This window comes from Elephas maximus, chromosome 12, assembly GCF_024166365.1.
Source record: "Elephas maximus indicus isolate mEleMax1 chromosome 12, mEleMax1 primary haplotype, whole genome shotgun sequence".
NCBI lineage: Eukaryota > Metazoa > Chordata > Mammalia > Proboscidea > Elephantidae > Elephas > Elephas maximus.
Window position 1 is genome coordinate 98,528,239 of NC_064830.1, and position 20,927 is coordinate 98,549,165.

General features: G+C 43.4%; 1 protein-coding gene across 5 annotated transcripts in view; it reads left to right on the top strand.

The window, feature by feature from the left end:
* The window catches only part of SDK1 (sidekick cell adhesion molecule 1), a 1,136,389-nt gene that overhangs the window by 808,540 nt on the left and 306,922 nt on the right, over positions 1–20,927 (top strand). For all 5 annotated transcript variants that reach the window (XM_049902716.1, XM_049902719.1, XM_049902717.1 and 2 more), the window contains one exon: positions 1,460–1,596. In XM_049902716.1, the coding sequence (XP_049758673.1) occupies positions 1,460–1,596 (137 nt within the window). The remainder of the gene's footprint in view (positions 1–1,459; positions 1,597–20,927) is intronic.

A 20,927-nucleotide genomic window follows, 5' to 3' on the forward strand; every position in this document is an offset into this window, starting at 1 on the left:
TTTAAAACTTAATTCACAATTAAAGAGAAAACAAGGCCACATTGCAAGACTCAAATTTATTCTTTATCATCCTAATATAAAGTCGCCGTCCACGTTAGAAATATTAGTTTGTTTATAAGTGGTGTGCGTGGGCTAGAGGGTGCTGTGTTTCTTAGGTAGCTGCAACCACAGAACAACTTCATAAATTTCAAAGTGTAATGAGTACATTTTTTTAATTAAAAATATCGAGTATAATTATGGCTTTTTGTTCTGACCCATGTGGGTCAGCAGTAATTGATGTTTGAGAGAGACCAGAAACTAGTTAGTGGGTGAGCTGGGTCACCCTCAGCATCCCTTCTCCCCAGTGCTCCTGGAGGACATTTATCGAAGGTGCAGCCGACCAGAGCGACCACGAAAGAGGGTCCTGCTCCCAGATTTATGGAATGTAAAGGTTAAATGCTGGACTCGGACAGCTTATGATTTTAAGGTCGTAGAACTTATTGGGGGAAACTCCGCAGCTGGGTCTTGTAGCACCGTCACCAGTAAATCCCAGTAAAGACCTTTTTCTATCAGGAACTTCTTTCCAGAATTTATTTGCTTTAAATGCATTTCCATTTTATAGCCTCGTCAATGTGTTATTTGCCATTTCCGTGGGGTTTTAGTGAGTGTTTTCACCATGTTTCCCCTCAGAGTGCTTCCCTTGTGTCTCTGTTACCCAACAGAAGACAGAATGACAATATAACCTTGTGCTGCCAATAAATGAAGCAGCTGTGTTGTCTGAGAAGACATATGGGCATTGTGGCTAGTGGTTCCATATGGCCAGTGTTGGATACTTCCAGATTAAATTGCATTTTCCCAGACTTTTCCTGTTTATATGTTGTTGTTTTGGGGGTGCTGTCAAGTCAATTCCGACTCGCAGTGACCCCATGTGACAGAGTAGACCTGAGAGCAGATTGCCAGGTCTTGTCTCCTGGAGAGCCTCTGGGTGGGTTTGAACCGCCAATCTTTTGGTCAGTGGCTGAGTGCTTAACCATTTCTGCTGCCAGGGTTCTTCCTGTCTATATTGTTTACTGCAGTTCCACTACTTTTCCAGCTTCAAGTTGTAAAAAACAAATTGTTGACCAGGTTTTCTCAATTAAACAATATACTGTGTAAAACTGGCACCCCCTCCCCCGACTGAAGTAACGGTGTCATTAGTGGCTACCATATGGACTAAACCAAATTTATGTGCTGAACACAAAATGACGTTGTGAATAGGTAAGTTTTTTTGAGGGGGGGCTTGCGTTTTTTTTTTTGTTTGTTGGGGGTGGTTAGTATTTGTGTCTGGGGAATATTTGATGTCTTTCGTTTTCAAAATATGACACACGAGGGCTGTTTAAGGTAAGGACCCAGGCTAACCATGAATTCTGACTGCAAATCAATGCTGAAAGTCTGACTGCTTTTTTTTTTTTTTTTTGCTTTTCATTCCTTTTTATTCAAGTGAGCTCCCGCATCCTCCCCAGAACCTCCTGGCCAGCCTGAATGCTTCCCACAGCCACACTGTCATGCTCTCCTGGGTGCGACCCTTTGATGGAAACAGCCCTGTCCTTTATTACATTGTGGAGGTCTCAGAGAACAGTAAGTAGACACGAAATTGTCACCATGGACAATAATGAGATTTCCATCTGTGCTGTCAATATCCTTAACCTTAACTTCTGGCTCAGAACCCGAACAACTAGTAAAACATGAGGATGCTTTGCGGGCTTTCAAGTTAAAGAGAGATCTTGCTTTAGAACAGGTAAAAGGCAGTGTGGGGCCTGGAGAGGAGAGAGAAGAAATAGTTATGGCGCCTATTGTGAGGGCATGGATTTGGGAGCCAAGGCCCAACAGGATGGCCATTCACTCAGTCCACACAAGTTGCCCCAAGCAAAGGTGCCCAGGACACCATTGTGCCTAGGGGGGAACTTTAAAGTGGATTAGTAATGCCTCCCACTTGGGGCTGACATGAGAGATAATCATAATAATATTAATAACAACAACAGGACAGGTAATACGAAGGCCAACAATAATAATAACATTAATGACAATTATGTTGTTAGAGGACTAAGGCGCGCCTGACCCAACGAATGATGTTGTCAGTCACCTCATATACATGCAAAAGCTAGATAATGAATGACGAAGATCAAAGACAAATTGACGCCTTGGAATTACGGCATTGGTGAAGAGTATTGAATATACCATGGACTGCCAAAAGAAAGAACAAATCTATCTTAGAAGAAGGACAGCCAGAATGCTCCTTAGAAAGCAGGATGGCTAGACTTCCTCACACATACTTTGGATATGTTATCAGGAGGGACCATTCCCTGGAGAAGGACATCATGGTTGGTGAAGTAGAGGGTCAGCAAAAAAGACGAAGACCCTCAACAAGACGGACTGATACAGTGGCTGCAACAATGGGCTGAAACCGCCTGCAAGCACGGTGCAGGCGGTGCAGGACCGGGCAGTGTTTGGTTCTGTTGTACGTAGGGTCACTATGAATCTGAGCCAGCTCGATGGCACCTGACAACAACAACAGCAGTAATAATAACAACAACATCTTTGGCTGTTTTCTCTGGGGTAGACATTGTGCTGAGTGTTCAGTGGGCCTGTGTCTTTCCTTACCTTCCCTGATCTCCCTGCGACATTTCACGCCGTCATTCTTGCCCTCATCATTCAACCTTCTTCTTCCATGGATTTCCCAGCAGCTTCTGCTTTCCTCCAACCTTGGTGGCCCCTGTCCCTCATCTTCTTGGCCAGCAGGGTGGCATATTCCACAGGGTTCACCTGGCTACTCCTCACTGCCCTGCCCACAGTCTTCCCCCCAGGAAATCTCGTGTGCCAAAAAAACCCAAACCATTGCTATCGAGTCGATTCAAACTCATAATGACCCTGTAGGACAGAGCAGAACTGTCCCATAGGTTTGCCAAGGCTGTAATCCTTACAGAAGAAGACTGCCACATCCTTCTTGTGCCGAGTGACCAATGGGTTTGAATCATCAACCTTCTAGTTAGCAGCCGAGTGCGTAATCACTGTGCCATCAGGGCTATCCGAAATTTCACACAGCCCCATGATTTAAAAAAAAACAGCATCTTCTCCTGGATGACACTCACATTTGTGTTTTCATCCCAGACCTCAGGATCACATACTGCACGCTGTTACTTGACATCTCTATCTGGTTGTCTCATGGACATCTCAAACTCAACTTCTTCAAACTACATCTGGTGATTCTTGTTTCCCTAACCCTAGCCCTGTTCTCAGCTCATCACACAGCTGTTCTAATCCCAGTGCCGGTGCCAGCCATTGCTGTGCTGCAGAAGTCTGCACAGTACCAGCTCCTGCCCCCACCCCTTCTCCAAAGTCCTTTAGCTTGTTCTCTGGGAGCAACTGCCACCTGCCCCCGCCCTCCACCTTCCAGAGCCCCATGATCTCTTATCAGAGCAACTGCAGCAGCTTCCAGCTGTCCTCTACTTCTACTTTTGTCTATTTCCAAATCATTACTTACACAGCAAGGGCACTCATCCTCTTAAAATGGAATAGAACCATATCACACCCCTGTACGAACCCTGCAGAGCTTCCGACTGCATTGAGAACACCCACAGTCCTGGGTTCCTGACCAGCTTGGCTTGCCCTGCTCACTCTGCTCTTGGCTCCACCTGTGCCCACCGTGCTGGTTGCATTTGGCTCCCCAGATGGCCATGTCTTCCATCTCAAAGCCAGCTCCCTGGCCTGGAGCACTCACAGGCTGTGTTGCTACCTTTCCATTGTCCATGGCCTCTTCGCTGAAGTATGTCAGCTCAATTCTACCCTTTAGTGTCTATGTTAGACTCCTCCTTATTATCTCATCCTGTTTTCCAGACTCCCTCCCCAGGCCTCCCCCATGTAAGGTAGAGCTGGCCAGACCACCTATAGGCTGGCTTTAATGATCGTTAGTTTCTTTGGCTTGTGATTTGTCCCATATGATACTATTGTTATAAAGAGGTCCCTATTGTTAGGACTGCTAGCCATGGATGGTGCTCTCCCCACTTACCCTCACTGAAATCTGACTCCATGAAACTCCACCTGTGTTCTTGACGTTGCCTCCTTCTTTTGTTTCCAGGAGTTGTAAGCACATTCATTTACAAAGATAAGTTTGTAAATCTTTATATTTACAAAACCCCTCTCTAATCAAATTTTTGTAGACTTTTCTATAAACGCATGTGGCTTGCATTCCAGCAGGTATAGCTCACTGGGTTTTGCTTAGGAAAGTTTGTTAAAACATTATATACACAAAAACCCATCTAACGAATTTTTTTTTAAACTTCCCTAAAAAGAGATTTGTTACATGCTTCCCAGAGTGTGAAACACACATTTCATGGAGATAACTGTATAAATGTTATGTCCAAAAAAAGCACTCAAACACACTGTGTGAACAGTTCCTTATATTGAGAGTATTTCATGCTTCCATGATGTGTAAGCACACTTATTCACAGAGGTAAGTTCATAAAGCTTCATAGTGGCACACGTCATCTTTTTGTGCTTCACTTTATTGTGCTTCCCAGATACTGCGTTTTTCACAAATTGAAGGTTTATGGCAACCCTGCATTGAACAAGCCTACTGGTGCCATTTTCCCAACAGCATATGCTCAGTTCGTGTCTCTGTGTCATGTTTTGGTAATTCTCATATTTCAGACTTTTTCATTATTATTATATCTGTTATGGTGATCTGTGATAAGTGATCCTTGATGTTATTATTGTAATTATTTTGGGGTGCCAAAAACCGGGCCCATATAAGATGGCAAACTTAACTGATAAATGTTGTTTATGTTCTGACTGCTCCACTGACCAGCTATTCCCCCATCTCTCTCCCTCTCCTTGGGCCTCCCTATTCCCTGACACGTGACAATATTGAGATTAGGCCAATTAGTAACCATACAGTGGCCTCTAAGTGTTCAAGTGAAAGGATGGGTCGCATGTCTCTTGCTTTCAGTCAAAAGTTAGAAATGATTAAGCTCAGCGAGGAAGTCATGTTGAAAGCCAAGATGGGCCAAAAGCTAGGCCCCTTGTGCCGAACTGTTAGCCAAGCTGTGAATGGAAAGGAAAAGTCCTTGAAGGAAATTAAAAGTACTTCTCCAGTGAACACACAAATAATAAAGAAGCAAAATAGCCTTATTGCTGATATGAGAGAGTTTTAGTGGTCTGGATAGAAGATCAAACCAGACACAACATTCCATTAAGCCAAAGCCTAATCCAGAACAAAGCCCTAACCCCTTTCAATTCTAGAAGGCTGAGAGAGGTGAGGAAGCTGCAGAAGAAGAGTTTGAGGCCAGCAGAGGTTGGCTCGGGAGGTTTAAGGAAAGAAGCCATCTCTAGAACGAAAAAGTGCACGGCGAAGCAGCAAGCGCTGACGTGGAGGCTGCAGCAAGTTATCAGAAGCTCCAGCTAAGGTCGCTGATGACGGCGGCTGCGCTGAACCACAGGTTTCCGATGCAGACAGAGCAGCTGCGTATCGGAAGGAGGGCCGTCTAGGACCTTCACAGCTGGAGAGGACAAGTCAACGCCCGGCTTCAGAGCTTCAGAGGGCAGGCTGGCTCTCTGGCTAGGGGCTAGTGCCGCTGGGGACTTTAAGTTGAAGCCAGTGCTTATTTACCGTTCCAAAAATCCTAGAGCCCTTAAAAATTATGTTCATTTACCCTGCCTATGCTCTGTAAATGGAACAACAAAACCTGAATGACAGCACATTTGTTTAAAACATGGTGTACTGAAAATTTTAAGCCCATTGTTGAGACCTACTGCTCAGGAAAAAAAAAAAAAAACTTTTCAAAATATTACTGCTCATTGACAATGCACCTGGTCACCTAAGAGCTCTGATGGAGATGTACAAGGAGATTAATGTTGTTTTAATGCCCATTCTGTAGCCCATAGACCAAGGAGTAATTTCGACTTTCAAGTCTTAACATTTAAGAAATATATTTCGTAAGCCTACAACTGCCATAGCTAGTGATTTCTGCTATGGATTTGGGCAAAGTACATTAAAAACCTTCTGGAAAGGATTCACCATTCTAGATGCCTTTAAGAACATTCATGATTCATGGGAAGAGGTCAAAATATCAACATTAACAGGAGTTTGGAAGAAGTTGATTCCAGCCCTCATGGATGACTTTGAGGGGTCAAGACTCCAATGCAAATGTCGTGAAAATAGCAAGAAAACTAGAATTAGAAGTATATCCTGGAGATGTGCCTGAATTGTTACAATCTCACGATAAAACTTTAATGGACAAGGAGTTGCTTCTTATGGATGAGCAAAGAAAGTGATTTCTCGAGATGGAATCTACTGGTGAAGGTGCTGTGAACATTGTTAAAATGGCAACAAAAGATTTAGAATATTGCATAAACTTAGTTGATAAAGCAGCGGTAGGGTTTTAGAAGATTGACTCCAATTTCGAAAGAAGTTCCTACTGTTGGTAAAATGCTATCAAGCAGCATCACATGCTACAGAGAAATCTTTTGTGAAAGGAAGAGTCAATTGATATGACAAACTTAATCATTGTCTTATTTTAAGAAATTGCCATAGCCACCCCCATCCATTACAATTCATTGAAGGCTCAGATGATGGTTAGCATTTTTTAGCAATAACATATTTTTTAGTTAAGGTATGTACATTTTTAGACATAATGCTATTGCTCACCTAATAGATCACAGTATGGTGTAAGCATAACTTTTATTTGCACTAGGAAACCAAAAAATTCATGTGACTTGCTTTATTGGGATATCTGCTATATTGCAGTGGTCTGGAACTAAACCCTCAATATCTCTGAGTTATGCCTGTATTCGTGAAACCCCTATGTAATGAAATCTTTAAATACTTATCTATATACAGATTGAGACATGCTTTCCAGAGGGTTCAGCACATTCCATTTGTTTGTTTGTTTTAATTTTTTGTTCTTCTCGTCGATGAAAGTGTACACAGCCAAAAGCATATACAAACTGCTAACCTAAAGGTCGCCATCCAAATCCACCCAGCTGCTAAGTAGGAAAGAGACCTGGTGATCTGCTCCCATAAAGATCATAGCCTAGAAAACCCTATGGGACAGTTCTACTCTGCCTTATAGGGTCTTTATGAGTCAGAATCGACTTGATAGCACACAGCAACAATAACAACATGAACAACACACACAGCCAAAACTACACCCTTTCAACAAATTTTACGGGTACTGTTCAGTGACACTGGTTACCTTCTTCAAGTTGGGCTACTGTTCTCGCTACCCTTTTCCACATTATTCCCCCACCACTACTATCTTAAACTCACACCCCCTGAGCCTCCCATGCAACCTTTCGGGTTATGGCCCTGCCTACTTCTGCTGGCAGAAATATCCAGCTATTTTGCTAAGGCTCTTCACACGCTCATCCTGACCTGTACACTCCTCCTGTACTTATGGACTTAGCTGACTTTGTTTCTCCTGTTTCCTGGTTAGGGTTGGTGCCCTGGAGCAGTCGAGCTGATAAAAGTACTCCAAGTCAGAAAGTGTGAGAAAGTTTGTTTAGGAGATGTACACCACCAGAGATCCGACAGTAATGCAGACTGTCTCTATGGAGTCCCGAAAAGCAATTTTACATTAGAGCTTATATAGAATTTTTATAGGGGTTAGAAGTGTCTTTGTAGCCCTCAGATGGCATGGCCAAGGAAGTTATTCATTATAAGATAGTGACAAGAGACTCTTTATCAGACTAAAGAGATACATGTCAGACATCTCCTTATCAGGCTAAAGATATACATGTCAGACACCTGGGCTCTAATCTCCATGCAGGAGACGGAAAGGGGGGGGGGGGGTCCGTAAATCACAGGTGGCCAACAGAACACAACTAAATCATTATCATTAGATCAAAACAAAGTCATTAACAAAGTCATGAGAAGGAGGAGGTAGGCAGAGGAAAGAGAAGAACTTAGAGGTTCATCATGTCATTAGATATATCAACCTCTTGTATGCCCATTTTGAAAAGAAGAAAACATGTTGGGGAGTATTAGGGTCACACTCCTAATTGTGTCTTCCCCTCATATGACAGATTCCCCCTTCTGACCCTAGCACTGTGTATACCATAGCAGGCACTGCTTGTGTTCTCACTGACAGCTATGGACACTGAGGGGTAGGGAGTGTAAGTGACTTCCCCAGGCCACACAGCTGGAGGTACTGATGTTGGAATTCCACTCAGGGCAGTCTGACCCAACACAAGCTCTTCCAACTGTGTGGTTCCTGGAGCTGGATCTTCCCTCTTGCCCTTTGGCACGGCGCTGAGTGAACCACAGGCAGCCAGCAGCTCTTTGGTTTCAGTCTGTGTGCATTGAAGGCAGCCATTCTGTGAATCTACAGAGCCTTTATTGGAATTGGGAGCCACCCAACCCCGCTCACCAAGGGAGACCCCAAAGGAGGATCTTGGTTTCCATTTCTCAGGTTCCTAAATTTACACCCTTGGCTACGGCAGCTTCCTTTTTGAGCTCTGTTTGAGAATGAGGAGCCATGTGCCCAGTCCCCATCCCTCTTCCTGGGGACATCTCTGGCTGCTGATCAGACTCTGCCTCACAGAGAGGGTGGGATGTGGGTAGAAACAGGCCTGCATGCAGACATCCACCTTGGTTTTGTCTTAGCCACTCTGATTGAAGATGGAAGGGACTGGCATGACTTATTACAGTAACTTTTGTGGGAAGGTAAGTTCTTTCTGAGGATTTCATAGGCCTGCAACCCATATAACCCATTGCCATCGAGTTGATTTGTACTGATAGGCCTGTAGTCTGAGCCAAATAGGACTTGCCAGCCATCTATATGGAGAGTAGGTGACAGGAGCCAAGCTCTTTCCTGCAGAAATCTGACAATATTCACCTCGACAGTGATCTGTCAGGCTACAGTATCCTTGTGATCAGGGACTGTGTGTTATTCATTGTTGTAGCCCCAGTCTCCACCACTTATTAGGCCCTCAACAAGTGCATTGAAATGAATTTCTCAGGGAGCATCCCCTCTGATGGACTCAGTGTCTTAGACCGTCTTGCAAAGGGGAAATGTTCTAGCTTGGTGCCCCAGTTTACATAAAACATGGCATTGCTTCAAAACGCCATGCCAACTATTTTCTGAACAAGTCATGAGTTCTTCCAGCCGGACAGCATGCCTAAATAGGAAGCAATTGTATGTACTACTGTTTGTCCATTTGTTCACCCATTCATTCACTTGTCCATTCAACAATGACTCTTTAGTGGGCATCTGCTCTGTTCTAGACACTTGGCTGGGAGCTGGGATGCAGAGAGGAAGAGATTAGTGTCTACTCATTAAGAACAAGGGGATAGTCAGGCCCATCAGCGCACCCTAGCATGGAAGAACCAAACCAAACCAGTTGCCATCGAGTCGATTCCTACTCGTGGTGATCCCACGCATGCAGAGTAAAACTGTGCTCCGTAGGGTTTTCAATGACACCTCTGGGTGGACTTGAACTGCCAACCTTTTGGTTAGCAACTGAGTGCTTAACCATTTGCACTGTTTGCACTCGGGGACTCCCTACCATGTAATAAGTGCCCATTGCTCGGGTACATACACAGTGCTGCAGGCACACATGAGAGAGGGAGTGCTCTGCCTTAGAATGCGATGGGGAATAAATCAGAGAAAGCCTTCAAAGGGATGGCAGGAGACCCAAGCCAGATAGAAGACAGGGGGACAGCACCAGTAAAGGCCCCTAAGTGTCAGCCTCAAGGCATACTTAGAAACAACACATTGTCTAATAGGACTACAGCTTGGTGGGTTAGGGACCTTGCAGGGGGAGAGGGTCGTGTGATAATATCTGCCTGGGGAATTCTTCCAACTCAAATATCACTTTTCCTCCGTAGCTTTCCTTGACCCACATCCCCATCACACCCAGGTAGGATGAACTTTTCCCTCCGCAGGGTTCCTATGGCATTATAATCATTCCTCGATGAGGGTTTCTTACATTATACAATAGTCATTGGTTTATATGACTGTCTTCTAGCAGGGACCCTTTAAATGCAGGGTCCATGTATTAGTACTCTTTGTATCTGTGGTCCCCAACACAGTGTCTGACAAGCACTGGGCAGCTCTGTAGGTGTTGAATGGCTTCCTCTCTCAAAGAAAGTGATGAAGAGGCTCATTGGTCCCTTGTTAACTCCCAGGTTAACTCTGAGCCTGGCTGGCCCTGTCCTGGAGCTGGACAGGATTCCCAGTTGTTTTTCCTTTGGAGCCACTAATGTAGGATGTAGGTGTTATCAAGTGAAGAATCTAAAGTGGATAAGATGGTTATCTCTGGGCTGGTACAGATTTCAACCACTAAAGGCTGTGACCTTTGCTTAAATAGCTTGTGCTGCTATTAGCTGACTGTTTGTATATCTCTGCCCAAGCCAATAGGAAGACCTGCACGATTTTCTGGGCCAGTGGTCTGGCTGGCTGGCATTTTTATTAGGAATTAGTGCCCTTAAGAAGCAGCTGAACACGCTGGCGAATTATGGTTGAAAGAACAGCTTCCCAGTAAGTACGCTGAGATAAAAATTATATTTGGTCCACATTCAGCACTGTGTGAGTGGGCAATATTGGGTAACCCCATCCAATCAGTCCGTTTGTTCAGCTACTTGGATGCCCTTTGCAGGCAATGCCTCCTGGTAGGCTGATTAGAACACCGTTCTCTGGAAATCATGGCGCCTGCAGGGCCACACTGAGGAGCTTAATGGCAGAGACCGGTGCTTAGTAACACCTGCCCTTCCGACATCCTAGCCATCGCAGAAGTGCCTCTTCAATGCTTTATGGAGCGGAACTCTGGAGCCGGACCCAAGCCTTTGTCCAAGTGCTTGAATAGAGCTAAGCCCTGTGTGGAGAATATGTTTGGCTCTCTGCAGGCACCTGGAGTTAATCTCTCTGTAGAAGTGTGATGTGTTTTTTGTTCCAGGGGCCTCTTTGCTCAGCTGGAGGCTCAGAGAGGAGTGGGCAGTGTTCACCTTGCTGGCACAAGGTCCAGAACCAAGGCAGGGCAGGGCAGCCTGATGAGCTGAAATCTGCTCTGAGGGTCAGGGCAGGTGGCGGGTGAGGGAGTCTGGGGGAATTCCCCTGTGGAGATGGTACAGGGACTCTTGACGGCTCAATGGTGAAAACCCCACTCTACCATTTTATAAACAGGCTGAGAGTTATGATGGATAGCAAAAGCGCTTCACTCACTCCCTAAAAGATGGAGAATAATTTTACTCTGAGATTATTATGACCACAAGGGGGAGACTAAATTGTGAGAGAATTTGAAGCTGACCAAGAAAAAGATCACTGGTGTCTCATCTAACCCCCTTAAGGGTTATATGATTCTCTAGGAGCCTGCTCTTTTCATTGTCTTTGGGCTATTTTACAACTGTAAATTGTAGAAAACTTGTGCAAATGACTCTTGTCCATATAAATGCAAATAAATTTTGTCTGGTAAAATACAGTTGGCTACTTCCCTATAGATACTGACCAGTTGTCTATTTGTAAATTCATTTTAGCATTCCTGCCTATCTCTATGTATGTATTGTTTGAGTTCTCCTTTGATACAGTTGTAACATCTTACTGGCTTCCTCATTAACAGATGAGTTGATGAAAATCTTTGACACATGTTCGTTTTACATTTATATGAGAGGCATGATTTTGTCTGTTTTAATTTATACTTTAGCCTGAGTGAATCGGCATCACTTGATATTAGAAATCCAGGTACTCATCTAATCCAGTACCATGAGATTCCATGGAACACTGATACTTGGGAAAGGCTACCTTAGTTCTCAAGCTGAACCCCTGCATGTTTCCCATGGGCTGGACTAGGATATTTCACTGTAAAATACAGTGGTGGCAGCCTATTACCAATCGGTAAGAAAAAAGTAAATTTTTTTTCCAATGAATTTTCTTAAACCTTGGACTTGCTACCATGTTTCTCTGGTAAGTACTATCACATAACAAACATACTTATGTGAAAAAAAATTCAGAATACTTCATCCTCTTTAGTTCTACTGTTCATTGTTCAGTAGTTATTGAGTGTTCATAGTTGTAATTTTATATTGTACCTTAGTATTTCAATTTAATTAAAATCTAAAATAACTTTATTGTTAAAGTTATATGCCATCATTAATAAAAACTTAAAATCACTTAAAGCACAAAGAATAAAAAGAGCCACTACAATCCCTTGTATGTCCAAAGCCATCCCTCCACCCTTGCCCTTGACTTCTCTCCTCTGCCTCCTGGACTTGGCCCCTCCCTTAATCCATTTCTGTCCCTTATCTTCAAGTTCTCCCTTTCTGCGGCTTCCTTTTGCCTCAAAGGAGTGGTCTCTGTTCCTTATCCCCACCTCCTTGTCTCTCATTCATCCAGCCACTCTCCTCTCCTGAAGCTGTGTCACGACTGTTCTAAAGCACAGAGCCGAGGATACTTCTCAGTTGTCCTCCTGCTGGACATCTCTACATCTGGTGCTCTTTTCTCCTCCTCCCCTCAGAGCTTTGTTCCCTGGGCTTGGCTCCCATGACCCTCTTTACCCTACCTCTTCTTCTCTTCTGTCTCTCACCATTTTCTCTGACTCACCTGAAGATGTCATTTCTTCTCCTGACCCTTAAACAATGTTCTTGGATTTCCTTGCTCAGTGCACTGCTCTCCTCATTCCAATGTTCCCGTAGGCAATCTCACCTACACTCGTGGTTCACCTTTCACACACACATGCTAGCAACTCCTAACCTGGACCTGTACCCGCAGCCTCAGATTCATATGACCAAATGGCTTCTAGATATCCACACTTAGATGTCCCAAAGGTATATCAACCTCGAAATGTCTAAAACAGAACTTACCATCCCCCCCACCGCCGCCAACCTGCTCTTCTTTCAAATTAGAAACAAGAAAGTCGTCCTTGACTTTCCTCCCCAACGAATAAATCAAGATTCCTCAGTTAGTTATACCTCATACGTTTTTTTATTTGTTTGTTTTTTTGTTTTGGGGGGGGGGTTATCTTTTTTTTTTTAATTAACTTTTATTAAGCTTCAAGTGAACATTTAGAAATCCAATCAGTCTGTCACATGTAAGTTTACATACATTTTACTCCCTTCTCCCACTTGCTCTCCCCCATTGAGTCAGCCCTTTCAGTCTCTTGTTTCGTGCCAATTTTGCCATCTTCCCTCTCTCTCTATCTTCCCATCCCCCCTCCAGTCAAGAGTTGCCAACACACTCTCCAGTGTCCACCTGATTTAATTAGCTCACTCTTCATCAGCATCTCTCTCCCCCCCGCTGACCAGTCCCTTTCATGTCTGATGAGTTGTCTTCGGGGATGGTTCCTGTCCTGTGCCAACAGAAGGTCTGGGGAGCATTGCCGCCGGGATTCCTCTAGTCGCAGTCAGACCATTAAGTATGGTCTCTTTATGAGCATTTGGGGTCTGCATCCCACTGATCTCCTGCTCCCTCAGGAGTTCTCTGTTGTGCTCCCTGTCAGGGCCGTCATCGATTGTGGCCGGGCACCAACGAGTTCTTCTGGTCTCAGGATGATGTAGGTCTCTGGTTCATGTGGCCCTTTCTGTCTCTTGGGTTCTTAGTTGTCGTGTGACCTTGGTGTTCTTCATTTTCCTTTGCTCCAGGTGGGTTGGGACCAATTGATGCATCTTAGATGGCCGCTTGTTAACATTTAAGACCCCAGACGCCACATTTCAAAGTCGGTTGCGGAATGTTTTCATAATAGAATTATTTTGCCAATTGACTTAGAAGTCCCCTCAAACCATGTTCCCCAGACCCCCGCCCCTGCTCCGCTGACCTTTGAAGCATTCATTTTATCCCGGAAACCTCTTTGCTTTTAGTCCAGTCCAATTGGGCTGACCTTGCTTGTATTGAGTGTTGTCTTTCCCTTCACCCAAAGCAGTTCTTATCTACTGATTGATCAATAAAATCCCTCTCCCTCCCTCCCTCCCTCCCCCCTTCGTAACCACAAAAGTATGTGCTCTTCTCAGTTTTTTCTATTTCTCAAGATCTTATAATAATGGTCTTATACAATATTTGTCCTTTTGCCTCTGACTCGTTTCACTCAGCATAATGCCTTCCAGATTCCTCCACGTTATGAAATGTTTCAGAGATTCGTCACTGTTCTTTATTGATGCGTAGTATTCCATTGTGTGAATATACCACAATTTATTTACCCATTCATCCGTTGACAGACACCTTGGTTGCTTCCAGCTTTTTGCTGTTGTAAACAGAGCTGCAATAAACATGGGTGTGCATATATCTGTTTGTGTGAAGGCTCTTGTATCTCTAGGGTATATTCCGAGGAGTGGGATTTCCGGGTTGTATGGTAGTTCTATTTCTAACTGTTTAAGATAACGCCAGATGGATTTCCAAAGTGGTTGTACCATTTTACATTCCCACCAGCAGTGTATGAGAGTTCCAATCTCTCCGCAGCCTCTCCAACATTTATTATTTTGTGTTTTTTGGATTAATGCCAGCCTAGTTGGTGTGAGATGGAATCTCATCGTAGTTTTAATTTGCATTTCTCTAATGGCTAATGATCGGGAGCATTTTCTCATGTATCTGTTGGCTGTCTGAATATCTTCTTTAGTGAAATGTGTGTTCATATCCTTTGCCCACTTCTTGATTGGATTGTTTGTCTTTTTGTGGTTGAGTTTTGACAGAATCATATAGATTTTAGAGATCAGGCGCTGGTCTGAGATGTCATAGCTGAAAATTCTTTCCCAATCTGTAGGTGGTCTTTTTACTCTTTTGGTGAAGTCTTTAGATGTTTGATTTTTAGGAGCTCCCAGTTATCTGGTTTCTTTTCATCATTTTTGGTAATGTTTTGTATTCTGTTTATACCTTGTATTAGGGCTCCTAGGGTTGTCCCAATTTTTTCTTCCATGATCTTTATCATTTTAGTCTTTATGTTTAGGTCTTTGATCCACTTGGAGTTAGTTTTTGTGCATGGTGTGAGGTATGGGTCCTGTTTCATTTTTTTGCAAATGGATATCCAGTTATGCCAGCACCATTTGTTAAAAAGACTATTTTTTCCCCAATTAACTGACCCTGGTCCTTTGTCAAATATCAGCTGCTCATACATGGATGGATTTATATCTGGATTCTCAATTCTGTTCCATTGGTCTATGTGCCTGTTGTTGTACCAGTACCAGGCTGTTTTGACTACTGTGGCTGTATAATAGGTTCTGAAATCAGGTAGAGTGAGGCCTCCCACTTTCTTCTTCTTTTTCAGTAATGCTTTGCTTATCCGGGGCTTCTTTCCCTTCCATATGAAATTGGTGATTTGTTTCTCTATCCCCTTAAAATAGGACATTGGAATTTGGATCGGAAGTGCATTGTATGTATAGATGGCTTTTGGTAGAATAGACATTTTTACTATGTTAAGTCTTCCTATCCATGAGCAGGGTATGTTTTTCCACTTATGTATGTCCTTTTGAATTTCTTGTAGTAGAGTTTTATAGTTTTCTTTGTATAGGTCTTTTACATCCTCGGTAAGATTTATTTTATCTTCTTGGGGGCTACTGTGAATGGTATTGATTTGGTTATTTCCTCTTCGGTGTTCTTTTTGTTGATGTAGAGGAATCCAAGTGATTTTTGTATGTTTATTTTATAACCTGAGACTCTGCCAAACTCTTCTATCAGTTTCAGTAGTTTTCTGCAGGATTCCTTAGGGTTTTCCGTGTATACGATCATGTCATCTGCAAATAGTGATAACTTTACTTCCTCCATGCCAATCCGGATACCCTTTATTTCTTTGTCTAGCCTAATTGCCCTGGCTAGGACTTCAAGTACGATGTTGAATAAGAGCGGTGATAAAAGGCATCCTTGTCTGGTTCCCGTTCTCAAGGGAAATGCTTTCAGGTTCTCTCCACTTGGAGTGATATTGGCTGTTGGCTTTGCATAGATGCCCTTTATTATGTTGAGGAATTTTCCTTCAATTCCTATTTTGGTAAGAGTTTTTATCATAAATGGGTGTTGAACTTTGTCAAATGCCTTTTCTGCATCTATTGATAAGATCATGTGGTTTTTATCTTTTGTTTTATTTATGTGATGGATTACATTCATGGTTTTTCTGATATTAAACCAGCCTTGCATACCTGGTATAAATCCCACTTGATCAGGGTGAATTATTTTTTTGATGTGTTGTTGGATTCTATTGGCTAGAATTTTGTTGAGGATTTTTGCATCTATGTTCATGAGGGATATAGGTCTATAATTTTGTTTTTTTGTAATGTCTTTACCTGGTTTTGGTATCAGGGAGATGGTAGCCTCATAGAATGAGTTGGGTAGTATTCTGTCATTTTCTATGCTTTGAAATACCTTCAGTAGTAGTGGTGCTAAGTCTTCTCTGAAGGTTTGGTAGAACTCTGCAGTGAAGCCGTCCGGGCCAGGAGTTTTTTTGTTGGAAGTTTTTTGATTACCGTTTCAATCTCTTTTTTTGTTATGGGTCTATTTAGTTGTTCTACTTCTGAATGTGTTAGTTTAGGTAGGTAGTGTTTTTCCAAGAATTTATCCATTTCTTCCAGGTTTTCAAATTTGTTAGAGTACAATTTTTCATAGTAATCTGAAAGGATTCTTTTAATTTCATTTGGCTCTGTAGTGATGTGGTCCTTCTCGTTTCTTATTCGGGTTATTTGTTTCCTTTCCTGTATTTCTTTAGTCAGTCTAGCTAATGGTTTATCAATTTTGTTAATTTTTTCAAAGAACCAGCTTTTGGCTTTGTTAATTCTTTCAATTGTTTTTCTGTTCTCTAATTCATTTAGTTCAGCTCTAATTTTTATTATTTGTTTTCTTCTGGTGCCTGATGGGTTCTTTTGTTGCTCACTTTCTATTTGTTCAAGTTGTCGGGACAGTTCTCTGATTTTGGCTCTTTCTTCTTTTTGTATGTGTGCATTTATCGATATAAATTGGCCTCTGAGCACTGCTTTTGCTGTGTCCCAGAGGTTTTGATAGGAAGTATTTTCACTCTCGTTGCATTCTATGAATTTCCTTATTCCCTCCTTGATGTCTTCTATAACCCAGTCTTTTTTCAGGAGGGTATTGATCATTTTCCAAGTATTTGATTTCTTTTCCCTAGTTTTTGTGTTATTGATCTCTAGTTTTATTGCCTTGTGGTCTGAGAAGATGCTTTGTAATATTTTGATGTTTTGGATTCTGCAAAGATTTGTTTTATGACCTAATATGTGGTCTATTCTAGAGAATGTTCCATGTGCACTAGAAACAAAAGTATATTTTGCAGCAGTTGGGTGGAGAGTTCTGTATAAGTCAATAAGGTCAAGTTGGTTAATTGTTGTAAGTGGGTCTTCCGTGTCTCTATTGAGCTTCTTACTGGATGTCCTGTCCTTCTCTGAAAGTGGTGTGTTGAAGTCTCCTACTATAAATGTGGAGGTATCTATCTCACTTTTCAATTCTGTTAAAATTTGATTTATGTATCTTGCAGCCCTGTCATTGGGTGCATAAATATTTAATATGGTTATGTCTTCCTGATCAATCGTCCTTTTTATCATTATATAGTGTCCTTCTTTATCCTTTGTGGTGGATTTAAGTCTAAAGTCTATTTTGTCAGAAATTAATATTGCTACTCCTCTTCTTTTTTGCTTATTGTTTGCTTGATATACTTTTTTCCATCCTTTGAGTTTTAGTTTGTGTCTCTAAGTCTAAGGTGTATCTCTTGTAGGCAGCATATAGATGGATCGTGTTTCTTTATCCAGTCCGTGACTCTCTGTCTCTTTATTGGTGCATTTAGTCCATTTACATTCAGGATAATTATAGATAAATAAGTTTTTAGTGCTGTCATTTTGATGCCTTTTCATGTGTGTTGTTGGCCATTTCATTTTTCCACATACTTTTTTGTGCTGAGACATTTTTCTTAGTAGATTGTGAGATCCTCATTTTCATAATGTTTAACTTTATGTTAGTTGAGTCGTTACATTTTTCTTGGCTTTTTTCTTGAGTTATGGAGTTGATATTCCTTTTTGTGGTTACCTTATTATTTACCCCTATTTTTCTAAGTATAACCCTAACTTGTATCATTCTATATCGCCTTGTATCACTCTCCATCTGGCAGTTCAATGCCTCCTATATTTAGTCCCTCTTTTTGGTTATTGTGATCTTTTACCTATTGATTTCCATGATTCCCTGTTATGTGTATTATTTTGTTTTTTTTATTTATTTTTTAGAATTAATCTTAATTTGTTTGTTTTTGTGCTTTCCCTATTTGAGTTGCGTTGATATCAGGACGTTCTGTTTTGTGACCTTGTATTGTGCTGGTACCTGATATTATTGGTCATCTGACCAAACAATCTCCTTTAGCATTTCTTGTAGCCTTGGTTTGGTTTTTGCAAATTCTCTAAACTTGTGTTTATCTGCAAGTATCTTAATTTCTCCTTCATATTTCAGAGAGAGTTTTGCTGGATATATGATCCTTGGTTGGCAGTTTTTCTCCTTCAGTGCTCTGTATACGTCGTCCCATTCCCTTCTTGCCCGCATGGTTTCTGCTGAGTAGTCTGAACTTATTCTTATTGATTCTCCCTTGAAGGAAACCTTTCTTTTCTCCCTGGCTGCTTTTAAAATTTTCTGTTTATCTTTGGTTTTGGCCAGTTTGATGATAATATGGCTTGGTGTTTTTCTTTTTGGATCAATCTTAAATGGGGTTCGATGAGCATCTTGGATAGATATGCTTTCGTCTTTCATGATGTCAGGGAAGTTTTGTGTCAGGAGTTCTTCAACTATTTTCTCTGTGTTTTCGGTCCCCCCTCCCTGTTCTGGGACTCCAATCACTCGCAAGTTATCCTTCTTGATAGAGTCCCACATGATTCTTAGCGTTTCTTCATTTTTTTTAATTCTTTTGTCTGATTTTTTTTCAGCTATGTTGGTGTTGATTCCCTGGTCCTCCAGATGTCCCAGTCTACATTTTAATTGCTCGAGTCTGCTCCTCTGACTTCCTATTGCGTTGTCTAATTCTGTAATTTTATTGTTAATCTTTTGGATTTCTACATGCTGTCTCTCTATGGATTCTTGCAACTTATTAATTTTTCCACTATGTTCTTGAATAATCTTTTTGAGTTCTTCAACAGTTTTATCAGTGTGTTCCTTGGCTTTTTCTGCAGTTAGCCTAATTTCATTTGTGATGTCTTTAAGCATTCTGTAAATTAGTTTTTTATATTCTGTATCTGATAATTCCAGGATTGTATCTTCATTTGGGAAAGATTTTGATTCTTTTCTTTGGGGGGTTGGAGAAGCTGTCATGGTCTGCTTCTTTATGTGGTTTGATATGGACTGCTGTCTCCGAGCCATCACTGGGAAACTAGTTTTTCCAGAAAATCCGCTAAAAAAAAACTGCAGTCAGATCTCTATCAGAGTTCTCCCTCTAGCTCAGGCTATTCGGATGTTAATGGAGCCACCTGGGGAGGGTGGGGGAGGGATCAGAGAGCTAGGAGTGTAGCACCTCAGAATATAGCCAGAGTTGTTTGTCTTACTTGGAATGACTTTTATATCTGCGATTTCCGCGGGGCGCATCCCTATATGTACTGGCTGTGTGGAGATTGCCCCCCGGGGGGTCTGGCCAGCTGGCGTCACGGTCAGATCCTCCGCTGTCCGCCCCACCCCCAAGGTTAAGGCTCCCCTACTGGGACGGTGCACTCCCGACTCCCAAATCAGCCGCTGCCTCCCGGGGACTCCTCGTCCCGCCAGCCGCGTCGCGCGCCACTCCCGCGAACAGGGTGGGCTCCCTGCCCCGGGGTCAGCTCAGGAGAGCGGAGCAGCTCCCCGGGCCTGAGCCACGACTGCACATCCCGGCTGGGATGCCCGCTCTCCCCGCTCCAAGACCAGCCACTGCCTCCCAGGGACTTCTTCCACCAGCTGCACCACCACGCCGTCCGTGCGAACCAGCTGGGCCCGCGTGAACCGGTTGGAACCGCCCCGGGGTCAATTCAGGGGAATGTAGCTGGTCCCCGCGCTGGCGCCACGCCCACTCCCCCCCAAAATCCCGGCAGGACGGCTCCCCTGCTGGGACGCTGCTCTCCCCGCTCCAAGACCAGTCACTTCCTCCCGGGAACTTCTCCCTCCAGCGCGCCGCGCCGCTTGCGCGAACTGGGTAGGCGCCGCCCGCACAAACGGCTGGGCCCGCCCCCGGGGTCAATTCAGGGGAATGTGGCTAGTCCCCGTGCTCGCACCACGCCCACTCCGCGCCTAAATCCCAGCGAGACGGCTCCCTGGCTGGGACGCTGCTCTTCCCACTCCAAGACCAGTCACTACCTTCCGGGGACTTCTCCCACTGGCTGCGCCTCCACGCCGCCCGCGCCAGCTGGCTGTGCTCCCTCCCGGGATGAGTTTGGGGGCTAGGGCTGGGCCCTTTGTCTGTGCCGTCTGCCCCCCTGGGCTCTGCCCCAAATCGGGCTCCGAAGGTCACCTGACTGATACGCTGGCTCCTGGCTCTGAAAACAATCGCTGTCTCCCCTTATTTGTTCGTTCTCCGTCTCTAAATCTGTGTTTGTTGTTCAGAGTTCATAGATTGTTATGTATGTGATCGATTCACTTGTTTTTCCGAGTCTTTATTGCAAGAGGGATCCGCGGTAGCGTCCACCTAGTCCGCCATCTTGGCCCCTATACCTCATACGTTTTTATTTAATCTGTTTGCTCTTCCCCATTTCTGCAAACACTGTTGCAGATTGGCTACTCCAACACCACGCTAATCCATCATTTCATCCTCCTCAAACCCATCCTTCACTCAGCCACCAGAGGGAGCTCTGTAAAGTTAACTAACCAGTTAACTACCCTTCTGGAAATGTTTCAGAGGCTCCTCAGAGAAGGGGTCAGGAGGTGACTTGGCTGAGAGGCTGCAATTCCTCCATAATCACCACAGACACCCCAGCGTGTGCTGGTACTTCAAACACAGCCTGATGACAGTCTCTCTCGCCCACCCTTGAACCAACTCGCTAGTCTGAATTCCCTCTTACCTGG